Here is a 14,793-nt window from a genome sequence, read left to right on the forward strand (position 1 = left end):
AGGCAATAAATTTGCAATGCTGCACATAAAGAGGTTTAAATCTAACCTCTTATTGATGTATTTTGTAATGTGAGTTGAATACCTTTACTTTGTAAAGTTCTGCACTCTAATGATTGCAAAGCTATACAAAGTAAATGTTTGTACAGTGCAAAATTTTTTGTTAGGATTTATTCCAATGTAGTATTTTTCTCTGTGGATATACCTAACATATACAAATGCATGAATCAACCTTGCAATGTCAATATAAGCTATTGAACTGATGGTAGTATGTAATACAAGACTAGAAACTGAAAATCACTCAATAAATGAGACATTTGTGAGCAGTTACAAATATATACATACAGGTCCAGCCTATTTATACACGGATTTTTTATACACGGATTTGACTCAACATGAATGGCCCCTGCAAATGAGAAGGAATGTGCTGATCCCTGGAGAAGGGGAAAAATGCATCCCTTTAAAATCAATTTAAAAAACTGAACAGTCCTTTAACAATAGCCTCCTTAATATATGAGAAAGAGAGAGAGAGAGAGAGAGAGAGAGAGAGAGAGAGATTGGGCAGCTGGCTGACAACCCATCAATCCTTCTCTCTCCTGGCGACCCCTCCCTTCCCCCTTAGCATGTGAAAGAAAGGTAATCACTTTGCATTGGCGAAGGGAGGGGCTGAGTGAAGCGCCTCTGTAAGCTCTTGGAGGAAGACTGATTGATGGACTGCCTTCTTAATGACTCTTATCTTACATCACAAAGGTCAAAAAGGCTGCTTTTAAATCACCTGAGCAAAGAAACTTTGTTTTTTAAAATGATTTGCTATAGTGTGTTTTTTGCCATCCACAGAGTGCTAGGAACGGAACCCACACGAATAATGAGGTTCAACCTGTACTTAGCAATGTGCAGGTTAGCTCGTAGAAAAATGGCAGGGTTCGGTCCATTCAAAGTTATATACTTGAAAGTCTCACTGATTTCAATGGGAGAGTCAAGCATCTATATCTCTCCCATTAAAATAAGTGTACTGCTGCCCCCTGCAAAGTTTCAACATGTTCTTTATAAGGATTGGACTATTAAATGCTTCTTTAGATAAATACTGCTAAGCAAGACTGATTCTCAGTCCACCAAGGCCCATGCTCTTACCAATGGTATGGGGTGAGGGCTCCATCTCTTCAATCTGAACATGCCTGGCGCCAGCTGGAATCTCAAACATTTTCAAAGCACCCACTGAAAACGCCAAAGAAAGAAGTCATTCTTAAAGGGGCAGTTCTACAGTCAGATACAAGTTCCGTGAAACATTCATATTAGTTCCTGAAGCTGCAGGAATCTTCACAGAAAGGAAATACACAGGTTTTTCTTTTTTTAAATCCCTTTTCATTTTGCTGCGGTTACCAAGCATTTGTAGTTAAAAGTGTGTGCTTGATGCCTTGGAAACACCTTGCACAAACCACACTGAAATGAACGAATATATTCCCCCATAGACTGCACGAAAATCTAGTTGTGCAGCTCATGAGTACCATATAGGTCCTCCTGAGCAAATAATCTGAAGAACAGTCAGGTTCTTGTTTTTTATATGAAGACTCATACATGTGTGTTAAAAAAAAACTCTATATATTGTTGTTACTGAGAGTTGAATGAAGCATATGTACAAGTAGGAATTAATTGCATTGCCCAAGCAACATGTACAGCCTCCAAATGAGAGAATATGTAGAAAAGACAGAGGAAACGAGATGTTTTCAGTCTACTACTGCATGAAATCCCTTTGATATTTTCTTTTCTTGGAAACAATGCATGATGACAAGGTAAGTAAACAAATTCTCTTTTCATGAAGTTCAGCCAACACAGACTGAGAATGCTGAAGTGTCCACAGAATGTTACTGTGGACACTGGTTAAAGAAAGAAAGAAAGAACAGGAGAACACCAGGTATGGTGATGAAATCATCCTGTTTAGCAGCTCAGGTATTTTATGTCACAGTTATAATTTGGACTGAATCTTCTCTGCAAAGTCTGGTAGCTTGTGTCTTGTGGGGAAAAAAAAAACCCTCTAGCTAGAAGCACCCTTGAATTTTCTGTGCTTTTTTTTTTTTAAAAAAAGTTAAGTTTAACCTTCTCCTCTCACCTGGTTGCTTTGGGGATTTAATCAAAGTCCCCTTCACTGTCCGGCAGTGGGAATTGTCACCCCCACAAACACCACACTTGTCATCCTGCTTCAGAGAGCCAATTTCTTTGTCGCACCCAACATGCTGTCACCACAGGAAGAAAAAAACACGAGCACTGAGAAAATATTTCTAAGAATGACATTTCAGAATGGTAACCTTATGACTAGAGCAGGGGTCTCCAAACTTTTTGACCAGAGGGCCGCATCAAATATCTGGCGTGATGTGGAGGGCCGGAAAAAAAATTTAAATATAAAATTTAAATAACTAAATTAGAAATAGAACTTAGATGAGTGAATAAATGAATGAATGGGCTCATTCATTCAACCTCTCTGGCCCTCAAAACACCCTTCAGACACAATCAGAGCACAGTTCTGGTCATGTTCAGTTGAGTAGGCCAGAGGCTTTCAGGGAACAAGAGGTTGACCGCGGGCCGGAAAGAGGCTTGCTGCAGGCCGCATCTGGCCCCCGGGCCAGGGTTTGGAGACCCCTGGACTAGACTGAAGCCAACATGGTAGAGCTCTATATATATTTTCATACTCTAAAACCAGTCATTTTTATTACCAGTCAACTCAACATGGTGCTTTTCTGTTCATTTTATAATGTTCTCTCCCAAACTATCTCATTTCATAATTACTTGAAAGTGATAATTATGGTGTAGTTCACATACACAATCTATGGTTATTACAACTGAATGTACTTCAACAATTCCATGACAGCTACTGTACTGTAATGACTCAGGGGACCCAGTGGCCAACCCCTCCCAGGGCTCAGAAGTCCTCCTGGATCCCTCTGAAAGGCACATACAGTTTTCACTGAAATTCTGAAGTGCCTTTTGGAGGCCTCTAAGATGCCATTTGGAGGGTGCCTAATTTTGGAGAGTGTTATGGGAGAATAAGGGGGGGTGTTAAACATTTTGTGCTCCTGGATGCCAGATGCCTTAAGCTATGCCACTGTGTTCTAGAATACTCCGATTTGGCGGGTGTATTGGAATTGTGGAAGATATTACGGAGGAGATAGGGTGTGGTGTCCATAGTGCCCCTTGCTCAAAGTGAATGCAGGATTCAGGCCCAGGTGGTAGCTGGAGGTGTGCTGCACAGCTGCAGCCACTAGAGGCTAAAGGAGATCCCTCAGGTATATAGGGAGCACCTGAGGCAGAAAGGGTTTGGTGGGTTCTGAAGGAGTGCAGGTTGGAGGTAGGAGAGGAGACTGGCTGACTGACTTGGTTTATGGAATTGGGAATCAGACTGGATTGTGACTGGACTTTGGCTTTGGACTTTGATTTGGATACCTTGACTGATTGGACTGACCTACCTGGAACCTGACTTTGGACTGGAACTTGGCTTATTGGCAACTCTGATTGATTGGACTGGTTTACAAGGCCCAGTGGCTTGGGATTTGGCAAAACAGCGGGTTGTTTGTTCCATAGAATCAACAGCCCATATCCTAAAAAATTACAACTATTTACTGGTAAATTATTCCATATCTATGCTATTTCCATTCTTGCAACTACTAATAAAAATAGATCTTTTTTTTTTAAAGCAATATGTGAACACCCAGTGTTCTCCAGTATCTTGTAACTTGTTTTGTGTTATTTTTGCAAGTGCCAAAATCTTTTTTTTGGGCAACTTTCTGCACTTGTGAATATATTTTCATTGTTTCAACGCTCTTCTTCTCTGCACCCTCACATTCCTTGGCCTCATTTGCCACACTTCTATTTAACCTTATTGGTTATGGTGGCTAGTTGATTGCGTCAATAGAATGACACTAGTTTTGACATCATGGACACTCAAAACAATATCATGTGGGTCTCCACAGCCAATCAGATTCAGCACTATGAGTAAATGAAACTGAGGATTATGACTGCAGGGAGTGAGAAGGAAAAAAAACAAAGCCAAGAACCAGCAATCAGGGGAACAGGGGGACACAAAAAAGTATTGAAACAATGCGAATATTTGGTGAGGATTTTTTCCACAACTTCTCCGGTGACACTGAATGTGCTATTTTCAAACAAATATTGAAATCACAGAATATTTGAAACAGCTCTATTTTATACTCCCTTGACAAAAGTATGCAGAAAAGTTTTAAAAAGGCATCCTATGTCTCTTTTCTTTATTTTGTACAGAAAAAAGAAGAAGAAAACTAATGAACCACCAGGTTTAAATACATACCACACACTCCCCTCTCACACAGACACTGTATGGGTCTCTATAGCTGCACCTGGTGCCATCATGAACAACTTGGTTCATGAACACCACATCTCCGGTTTCTTCAGACTGGCAAATCAGCTCACACTTCTGAGCATCTGCAGCAAAATAAACACAAGCACACAAAAGGGTAATGTGTACAGATGATTCAGACAAAAGTGCAGCTCAGAATTTTGTGACTTGTTTTCCCGAAAATCACACAGTATCCTTCATGTTTGTGTTTACAAAATCTGAATATATTGTGGGCTGGTTAAATGAAACATAGCTCAAGAAGATCATGATCAAATCCCTTCTCAAAACCCATCTTTTCTGTGACATCTACAACCCCTTTGTTCCCCAATACCTAATATAATCAAGGCGAGTATGTGTAATTGAAAGAACTGCATATTCTTCCCTTGTTAATCCCTGCTGTTATGTCTCTCCCCTTCCTTTGTTATTTAAAGCATTTGTACCCTGCCCTTCATGCAACGAGGATCACAGAGCAGCTTTCATAAAAATCAAACAATAGAAAATCATAAGAACAAAAAAATGGAGAGGGTGGAATATGCTTTGTTTGCTTCTTTTCTCCTTCTCCTCCTCCTCACAAAATAGTTGCTGGTTTGATGTCCACCACGGGGGGGGGGGGGTACAGCCTAAGCCAGTGGTTCCCGAACTGTGCACCATGGTGCCTCAGGGCACCACAGCGTACTCAAAGTGGCACCTCAGGATGCCCCATTCACTCCTCCTACCAGCTCTCCTGGGTGCCACCATCTTGGATCTCATGAAATTTTATGAGATCCAAGATGGCAGAGCCTGGTTAAGCTGGGAAGAAGAGGCTGTGGGGGTGCCATCACCTTGGTAAGTGTGAGAACCACTGGACTAGGCTTAAAGAGGCACCAGGTAGTGACGGTGACTCTTTGCCTTGCTGGCATTTCTTTCTTTTTCTGTCTTTTTTCTAGAGTATGAGCTCTTTAGGCAAAGGCCTGTCCTCTCATTCTTATAAAGTACTGTGTACCTGTATAGCACATTATTATTAATATCAACATCATCGTAATCTGGATAATTCATAAGCAGGTTATGGACACTCCTTTGACCTCCTATAAGAGCCACTGAAGTAAATAGATCTTGATATTGCAGCAGTAGCAGCCATGCAGCAAGCAAATCCACTTAAAAAGCAATAAGTCACCTTCAACTCCTCCAGATTGGAAAGGTAGGATATACATGTGAAATACTTCTGATGCTATGGATGCTTTACTTATAAATGACTGCCTAATGTAGCACTTTTGCTGCAGCTGTAGTGCATCCATTTACCTTGCAGTATATTTTTGGTTCATGTGTTACTACTGATCCCTTACTACTGAGGGTAAGGGAATTATCCAGAGAATGCAGGAACAACAGATAAGGGGCTTGATACTGCTGCAAGTTTTGTGAACTAGAGGGGAGAGGGAAGAAGGAGGTTGAACAAACCACAAATCTAGGTGTTATGGCCTAGAAGAGTGGAGAAACATTTGGACAGAAGAATTCAATTTAAATATGATTATTACTTATTAAAGGGATGTATACCTTGACTTTCATCCTCCAGAATGGAGATGCTCAAGGCAAACTTTCACCAACATAAATTAATAATAAAAACAAACTAAAAGAAAAAAACCAGAAAATGCAATATGAAAGGCAGTAGATTAAAACCAATTTTAAAAAAACAAACAAACAAGAACAAAAAAAGTAACACTGAGCAACAGCCAAATCAAAAATATCTTGAAAAGTGTTCCGTTAAAATACCAGAAAGTAGAGCTTGCATGGTGCACACAATTATACATTCCTGGAGGCAACCAAAACTCACCGCTAACCCCATCCAGAATGGATTCTAGCTACCTTTATTGGGAAGTAGATTTCATACCCCAAGTTTTTACAGTAAGATGTCTAAATGTCCCATTTTCAGATTTTTCCACTGATTAGGGTACCTAAGACCTTATGCATCCCATATTACACTTTCTAGCTAGTGTAAAATATCTTAACCATTTGGGGTTATACTTCATATCCCCCATTTCAAAAGATATTAAAAATGAAACTTTCCTAGTATCTGGGATATCTTTGACTATGCATGTAATGCATGCTTCTAGCTAGCATGGGTATAACTTAAGAAGGTCAATATACATGAGAGTCAGTGACAAGCATACATGCTGGTATATTAGATACATTGATCAGAATGGGAAAAGTCAGGTACAACCCTTTTAAATAAATAAATAAAAATACATAAAATTTAGCCCAGGGCATAAAGTATATGCTCCAGACCCATTCAAGAGAATCATTTTTGTCATGTCTCAAGAGGCCTATATAAAGTCTTGAGAAAGGCAACAACCAGCAAAAACTCTATTTCCAGGGTATAGTCTTGCAACTTACCATCGTGGTGTTCATAGGGAAGCCAGGTGTGCTTAGAGTTCTGGTGTGTGTAATAAGAGTTTCGCTTGGAGCATTGCTGGGCACGAAAATCTTCATAAGGACCCCGGCACTCTTCAGTATTACAGACCTGGTACTCATATGTGGCACCTGGGCAATGGCGCCCTCCGTAGGCTGGGCTGGAAAATAAACCAGGAAGTTGGTGAGGGAGCATGGCATTTATATCTGAATTCAGTTTGTTGCTTTTTATCCTAGCCCAGTGGTTCCCAAACTGTAAGCTGTGGCTCCCCAGGGAGCCATGGAAACCAGCCAGGAGAGCCACAGGATCCTCGCAAAAACCCCACCACCTATACAACATATAGGATTGTAGCTCTATTGAGGAGCCGCAGCCAATGGTCCAGCTGCCAGTTGGCAGCTGCCAGTTGAAAATATTTGGGAACCACTGTCCTAGCCCGTTCTTCTCTTTGCCTATCAGAACATTGCAGCTTTTGCTTGGAAACCTAAGGGTTGGAAAAGTAGCATAAGAAGCTCCCAAATGGCCAAGGTTGGGTATTCTAGTCAACTAATAGCTACTGTAAAATAATGATTCCACAGGCGTGTGCCACTTTACAACTGTTCGCTTAACAATAGACCGCATATATGATGGTGGTCAAAGCACATCAAAGATGCTCTTAATGAGGCAATCATGTCTCCCACAGCCTGCAGCAGAGTGTCTGTTTACACAACACTTAATGCAAAGAAGAGGCAATCTATCTCCAGTAGCCTGTGCAGTCAGCTAGTGTCTGGCAGGGAGTGTCTGTTTGCGCAACAAATTGGGCTGAATGTTCAGTTAATGACTTAATCACATAACAACAAGGACAGGAGAACACATCCCCGTCGTTAAGTGGCACACACCTGTATATTAAACCCTCTTGCTGGCCCTCATCTCTCTGTCTCTCAGAATTGAAGTACACACTTGTTAAACATATGTGGTTGCTGAATCTACTACTTCAGGCTGCAGGTAGTGGATCACATGTTTGAACGCCCCTCCATTGTAATACCACACTACATTCCCAAGACAGGATTTTCTCAATCTGATACGATACTCTCTTTCTAACATAGGTCTTATGTAAGCTGTATGTCATACTCCATCTCAAAATGCATGCCCATAAGTAATACCCACTATGTAAGTCAGGACACTGAGTTATGGACAATCATACCCCAAAGGCAAATAAAGAAGAAGAGGGAAGAGGCCCTTTAATTTTCTAGCATTTATGAACTGACCTGCCTTTCTCTGGCCTATAACTTTGTATAACATCTCTCCTCTTTTCCTGCAATCAGATACATTAGAGGAAAAGGAGTTCCTTTCTGTTCCCTGTGAAATGCAGTTTGCCAAACACTGCTTATCTAGCAGAAGTTCAAACTTACGGTGGGTTGTTGCAGTTCCTGCTGCGGGAGCGTACCCCACCCCCACAAGTTCTGGAGCAGGAACCAAATTTGGACCAGGAACTCCAGCTGCCATCCTGGCTGTAAGGTTGTTCTGAAGTCTTCCAGATGCAGTGACCCTTGAAACACCACTGGAACAGGAGAAGAAACAGGGGTTACCTGAACACCTGCCTCTTCATAACTGTCCAGTGTTAGTGAGGAGAGCAGTTCTACAGCCACGGAAGCACCCAGCTTTACAACATGGTTCGGAATCTGTTTCTCCCACTCTCATTGGTCAGGCGGACAGTGACGACTGGGAAGTCACGAAACCTTAAAGTAATAAAGAAAGGTCTCAGGGGGCCTGGGTGGCACAGTGTATTCATGAAATCAGCCTGTCACCTCTGGAGCATCAAAGGTATATCTTGGCACAGATTGCAAATGGAAACCACAGCAAGGTTGACACTTCTATCCTAAACTTTATCCTTATGTGTCAGACGAGTTATTCCACCTGCTCTTTGGTGTGAGCAAAGAAGCATCTTGGCTGCCCTCCACGTGAGAGATGAAGGAGCTGCTTGTCAGCTTGCATGGGAGGAAACCGGAGGCCAGAATGTGATACCAGATCAAAAGATCCATCTGAAATGTTGTGGTTCTTGAAAGATAGAACCTTTCTTTGATTGTAAAAATCCCTACGGGAATTTAGAACAGCCTGCCCATGTAAACTGCCTTGAATAAAGTCTGAGGAGAAATCTGACGACCAAGAAAGGCGGTTATAAATACATGTATTTATTATTATTATTATTATTATTATTATTATTATTATTATTATTATTATTATTATTTGCAGTACTTGCAGGGAAAGAGACTAGGGAAAGTCTTGAAAAAGTTCAAAGACTGAAATGGAATGGTAGAGATAAACCTGCAATTGTGTTTGCCATTCCTGTGATAAACACAGGCATGGACAGCAGGTGCTCATTTCTAAAACGTATAGTGGCCACGTTGCTGCCAATCAAGACTCCTGGACATCATTCTGAGTCTTAGGTGATGCTACGGCTGGCCTAAGACTTCCTGGTGCCTGAGGTGATGTGCTAAATGTTGTTCCCCTTTACCTGGTTAAATGCCAGCTCTACTCCTTCAACTACATGGATTGGAAAAGAAAAAGGGAAATGGAACAGAAGGGGTCCTCTTCCATTCCATTCCCCTCTTCCTTTTCTAATCCAGGGAGCAAGAGGAGGAGGAGCAGTGGAAAAAAGTGGGCAGATGGAGGTGGGTACTCCTCACCAACCTGTTGCCTGAATCAGCTATCTCAGTCCGCCACATGAATGCGCCTGCCCTGCACAATTGCCCATCATATCTGCCAAATTTTCTATGGGGAACACCAGTGTAAGGTCACTGCAGCCACAATAAACACGATGGGCAAGCAGTGCAAAGCAGACTTTAAAAAGAGCCAATGCTATATCTAATATTAGCAGCACAGGTGCAGCCTATTTATCCACGGATTTGTCTCAACAGGTTGGGGGGAACTGAAAGTCACACACACCTTTGCCTCCTTTGCCCTGGCATCTCACTCCATTTCCAGGCAGCCCAAAACACTGCAAAAAGGCTCTGCCTCAACCAGGCAGGGAAATAGCCCTGGAGCCACGGAAGAGGTTCCCCTTGTGAAAGAACAGTAACACTCTTGGAGCCCCTGAGGCAGCCGAGGCTGAAGAGGGGAAGGGGGGTGGCTAATCTCTGCAGCAAGGTGGAGCGCTCTCTCACTCACACACACACACACACACACACACAGGGGCAGGTGCGGTAGCAACAGAGGGGATTGCTTTAAAAAACCCAGGGAGTGTTTGCCGAATTCCCCCCCCCCCGAGATGGTGCAGGCAATCACCGACACAAGCACACACACACACACACACCCCGAGATGATGCAGGCAATCACTGACACAAGCAAGCCTTCCCAGCAAGCAAAGTATGAAACTTAGGCTACAATCCGCTCCACACTTTCCTGGGAGTAAGCCCCATTGACTACAATGGGACTTACCTCTGAGTAGAAATGCATATCAGCATCCCACCTGTGAAAGAAGCGGGGACAGCTGGCAGGGGAGAAACGGGGAGGGCTGAGTGTGGAGGGGAGGGGATTGATAACAGCTGCCTTAGTTTCCTTCCAGCCCCAAGTGTCAGGTTACAGCGTATTTGTGTATGGAATTTAGCACAATGTGTTTTTTGTTAATTGCTTGGAGTTACGGAACGCAGATAAATAGGCTCCACCTGTATATTATGTTTAGCAGGGGGAGAGTAAATATCCCTCTTCACCCCAGCACAGTGTTTTTACTGGTGGTGGTTGCTGGTGCTCTTCTGCATCTTTTTAGTCTGTGAGCCCTTTTGGGACAGGGAGCCATTTAGTTATTTGCTTTTGTCTGTAAACCACTTTGTGAACGTATCTGTTGAAGAGCAGTGTACAGGCGTGTCCCTGGAACGCCCCCGTGGACCTCTGAATCTGCAGACAGGAGGGGATGACTCCCCCCCCCCCGGAGGCAAAGAGAGTTTGTCTCTCCTTGCCCCTGGAGGCTTTCTGAGGTCATGTGCGACCACATGCAGCCACTGTGAACCCCAGAATGGCCAAAAAGGGGGAAAAAAGCAACTTCCAGTTCTACAATAAAATGCCTTATAAGGCATTTAAAAATATCCTTCCAGACATTTACATTTACAGTAAAACAGGAAGTCACTTTTTTTTTTCCTTTTTGGCCCTTCTGAGGTTTGCAGTGGCTGCAGGCAGTTGAGCATGACCTCTATGGGCCTCAGAAAGCCTCTGGAGGCTAGGAGAGTCCTCTGAAGGGGCAGGGGGACTACGGATCCAATTTGCGGTTAAGTGAAACCACAGAGATGAGATCCATGGATACGAAGCCCCCTTGTATACGGTATATATTCTTATTAATTATTATTACTATTATATCTGTGAGTTTTTCATCAAGAAGCGCTCAGAGCAATTTACACCAAAGAATTAAAGCAGCACAAAATATTTCAATTAAAAAAATAAACATTTCATTTTAAAGCCAGCATTTTAGAACGATTCTGAAAAACAACAGTATCAGAATTATAACCTTGTGCAATGGTCAGGCACAATAAAAGCTTCTTTGTTAGCTGTCAAAAGGCCTAATTGAAATATCACTGGCAGGAGTTGAACTTTTCACTGTCATGCGCAATCACAACAAAGACTCATTTTGGTGGAAGTTAGCTTCACTTTAGAAGGTGGTAGCACCAGGAGCAACATCTCATCTGCCAATCTTAACTGACTAGGAAAGGACATATATGGGACCAAGTACCCAAATTCTAGACCACGTGGTTCTTTAAAATACCAAAATGAGCACCTTGAATTTAGTTACCAGTTAGTAACTAAAGCTAGTAAGTTAGTTGAGTTTGTTACCAGAAACAAACTGGTAGCCACTGGAGCTGATGTATTCAGGTATAAAGAATCAGTATAGCATTATATGCAAAGAAATGTGCCTAATGGGTACATGCTAGTAAATAAATTACATAAATATGGTGTCTGTGTGCCCAGATGCACCAACAAAAGTGTGTGGCCAAGAGCAAGAGATATGCCAGTTTTCTACCACCAGTTAAACTGACCAACTATATCCTAGCAACACTATGGGTACCTTGCCTGATGCACATTCAGTTCCATCCAAAGGTGGTCCTTTCTTTGTTTTACAGAAGTAGGGATTATCTGAATGGCTGCACCACAGCTGCTTACAAGGGTCAAAAGTTCTGAACTGTCAAAAAGGAAAAACACACACCCAAAACAAGTCATCTGTTTGCATATTTACTCTGGAAGAAAGTACAAGTAGCGCATTCATACCTGCAACTTAATTTATGGCATAGCAAAATATATGTAAGAATCCTACTTTATAATATTATAACCCTTCACAAAAAAGTAGCATCTGGCACAAGTTACAAAGGACAGTCTCTTAGGGCACAATCCTAACCTCTTATGTCAGTACTTTCCACCACTGGCATAGCGGTGCCAATGGGACATGTGCTGCATCCTGCAGTTGAGTGTCACTCACAGAGGCCTCCTCAAAGTAAGGGAATGTTTGTTTCCTTACCTCAGAGCTGCATTGCCCTTAAATCAGTGCTGGAAAGCACTGACATAAGGGGTTAGGATTGCGCCTTAAAGACATATCCAGGTTAGGACAGCCACTTTTTGTACAGGTTGTGCTCTTGCATCTTTAACAGAAGCTCAAGATAAGACCTTGAAAGACAGCTGCCCCCCAATCCTGGCTTTCAGATTAGTATACCCTGCATAATACATGTTTGCCTCATTCACACATCATATTTATATGTGAACTCTTAAAAAAGACTTGAGTTTATGCATAAATAAACATAATGTGTTAATTGACCCTTGCTGAGGGGGGATTTTCTAAATACTGCAGCAGACAGAGGAAAGAAAAAGTAGATCTTGCCAACAGGGTTTTTATACTCACAGCCGTGCATGTTTTGTAGCCCACACCAAAATCAAAGCGGCATTGCTCATCCATTGAGTAATTGATTCCTGGCAGTTCAGGCAGCTTTGGCCACTTGTGCTCAAAGGGATCATCTAAGAGGCAGTCATAGGAGCTGCAGCACAAGAAGACAAAAAAAACATGTTTTGTCGCAAATTTTTCATTGTAATTCAGCTGTTCCAGAGATCCTCGCATTCACAAGTAGTTGTGCATTCTCTATGTGTCATCTTAATTCACCATTCAGTTACGATTATCTACTATTTCCACATGCACCTCCCACTCAGTCAATCTATGCAATTTTTTCTCAAGTAGACCTACTGTATGTAACGGTTCAACTCCTGTTTGCTACATCGGGACCAATGATAACGGTGGAATGCAGCCTGCACCAATGGTGCCATAATGCTCCCCATGCTGGTCTCATCAGCACATCGGTTACCTTGGCCATCATGTTCCATACCTAACCTGTTAAAAAAAGTCTATAAGTGGTGTTCCCCAAGGAATATGAAACAGAGACTAATGAAACAACAGTAAGATTTGAATACTACTACTACTACTTTCCACAAGAACTGAGCTGGTGCAAAGCCACCAATTTGGCAAGACTTTCTAGGTACAATGCTAGCAGCCCAAGACAGCCTTACTTACTAAGGCTACAAACTTAACTAACTTCAGATAACTAGATTGAAGGCTGGCCCAGGACCTCATGACTCCCAAGACTAAAAGCAGCACCAAATGCTGCCTCCCTTTAACTAAAAATTAGAGGTAGTCTTACATGTTTTCATTTTTCTGCAGATTTTGTCCCCCCCCCGAAGGAGGAAAAGTACAGAAAGCTGTGTTATGTGTTTTATTCCAAGGATGCATTTTTATAAATTATAATTATAAATTAGAACTGCTTTAAAAGTGCACTAGGTAGGTGATATAGGTAGTATAGTATTAGCAGATGCAGCCACATTCATTACCCATACACTGCCACCTAAAGTTGAATAGGACTGGGTCCTAAGTATTAACCGGGTACCTATGGACCAGCATGAAAATCCTCATTAAGAAGGTGGTTTTTAAAAACAGCTGGAGCTAAAAGCACTGAATCTCTTTAAAAGGCTCTAAGCAACAACAACAAAGATATATGAGACCTATTGAAGATCTGTGTGTCCTGAAGGAAGGCAAGATAGAGGTTGCCCAGGCCAGGGAGCCATCATCACCTCCTGAAAAAACATCAGTTTTTTTACCTGAGAAGACTACCAATGGCCTGAGATAATTCTGCTTTTTATGTTCTGCAGCATTATTTTTTTAATACTGTAAATGACCTTGGGTGCCTTGGAAAAGGCAGAAAGGTGGCATATAAATACAATAAATAATAACATGCTGCAACCAGTGAACAATGTTCAACACAAACTTACACATGTCCAGTTTCATGGGCAACCACAAAAGCGGAGGAGAATCCATCCTCATGATTGAGGGTGCAACTGCGCAGAGGGTGACACATGCCCGTGACAGGAGCATATCCTGGAATAAGGCAGAAGAACAAAAACAGAGAAAAAGAACAAAGGCGGAGAAACAGAGGAAAAAAAGAGAGTGAAGGTACATGAGAAAGAAGCCACATGCTGGAGCTGTTACATTATTATTATTATTATTATTATTATTATTATTATTATTATTATTATTAACAGTATTTATATACCGCTTTTCAACAGAAAGTTCACAAAGCGGTTTACAGAGAAAATCAAACAAACAACTAATGGCTCCCTGTTCCAAAAGGGCTCACAATCTAAAAGGATGCAAAAGAACACCAACAGACAGCTGGTCTGAAAAGACAGTGCTAGGGGTGAGGAGGGCCTCACTAGAAAAGACAGTGCTGGGGTTAGGAGGGCCAGTTACTCTTCCCCTGCTAAATAAAAGAAGAGCACCCACTTAAAAAGTGCCTCCTACCCAGTTAGCAGATCCCTGCATGGAACTACAACTCAAATCCCTGCATGGAACTACAAATAAAACAACTATAAATTTGTTCCCCCTGTCATAGTTCATGAAAACAAACAGGCTTGCAAGGCATTACAATGATAAATGGTTAAAATCTCACCACACTCATAAAATAATAGTTTCATACTCATTCCCATCTGGCACACTCACAATAACACAAAAAAAGAAGATCTTTAAAAAACCCCACAGAAACAATACACCAAGCCA

At 41.9% G+C, this 14,793-nt stretch overlaps 1 protein-coding gene across 3 annotated transcripts in view; it reads right to left on the minus strand.

Moving 5' to 3' along the window:
• ADAMTS14 (ADAM metallopeptidase with thrombospondin type 1 motif 14) overlaps positions 1-14,793 on the minus strand; it is a 94,808-nt gene that overhangs the window by 17,205 nt on the left and 62,810 nt on the right. For all 3 annotated transcript variants that reach the window (XM_066622257.1, XM_066622256.1, XM_066622258.1), the window contains exons 7-15: positions 14,010-14,115; positions 12,934-13,077; positions 12,598-12,730; positions 11,773-11,886; positions 8,132-8,280; positions 6,728-6,903; positions 4,313-4,446; positions 2,105-2,228; positions 1,129-1,212 (exon numbers count right to left, since the gene is read on the minus strand). In XM_066622257.1, coding sequence (XP_066478354.1) covers positions 1,129-1,212; positions 2,105-2,228; positions 4,313-4,446; positions 6,728-6,903; positions 8,132-8,280; positions 11,773-11,886; positions 12,598-12,730; positions 12,934-13,077; positions 14,010-14,115 — 1,164 coding nt within the window. The remainder of the gene's footprint in view (positions 1-1,128; positions 1,213-2,104; positions 2,229-4,312; positions 4,447-6,727; positions 6,904-8,131; positions 8,281-11,772; positions 11,887-12,597; positions 12,731-12,933; positions 13,078-14,009; positions 14,116-14,793) is intronic.

The sequence above is a fragment of the Tiliqua scincoides genome, chromosome 3 (genome assembly GCF_035046505.1).
Source record: "Tiliqua scincoides isolate rTilSci1 chromosome 3, rTilSci1.hap2, whole genome shotgun sequence".
Classification (NCBI taxonomy): domain Eukaryota; kingdom Metazoa; phylum Chordata; class Lepidosauria; order Squamata; family Scincidae; genus Tiliqua; species Tiliqua scincoides.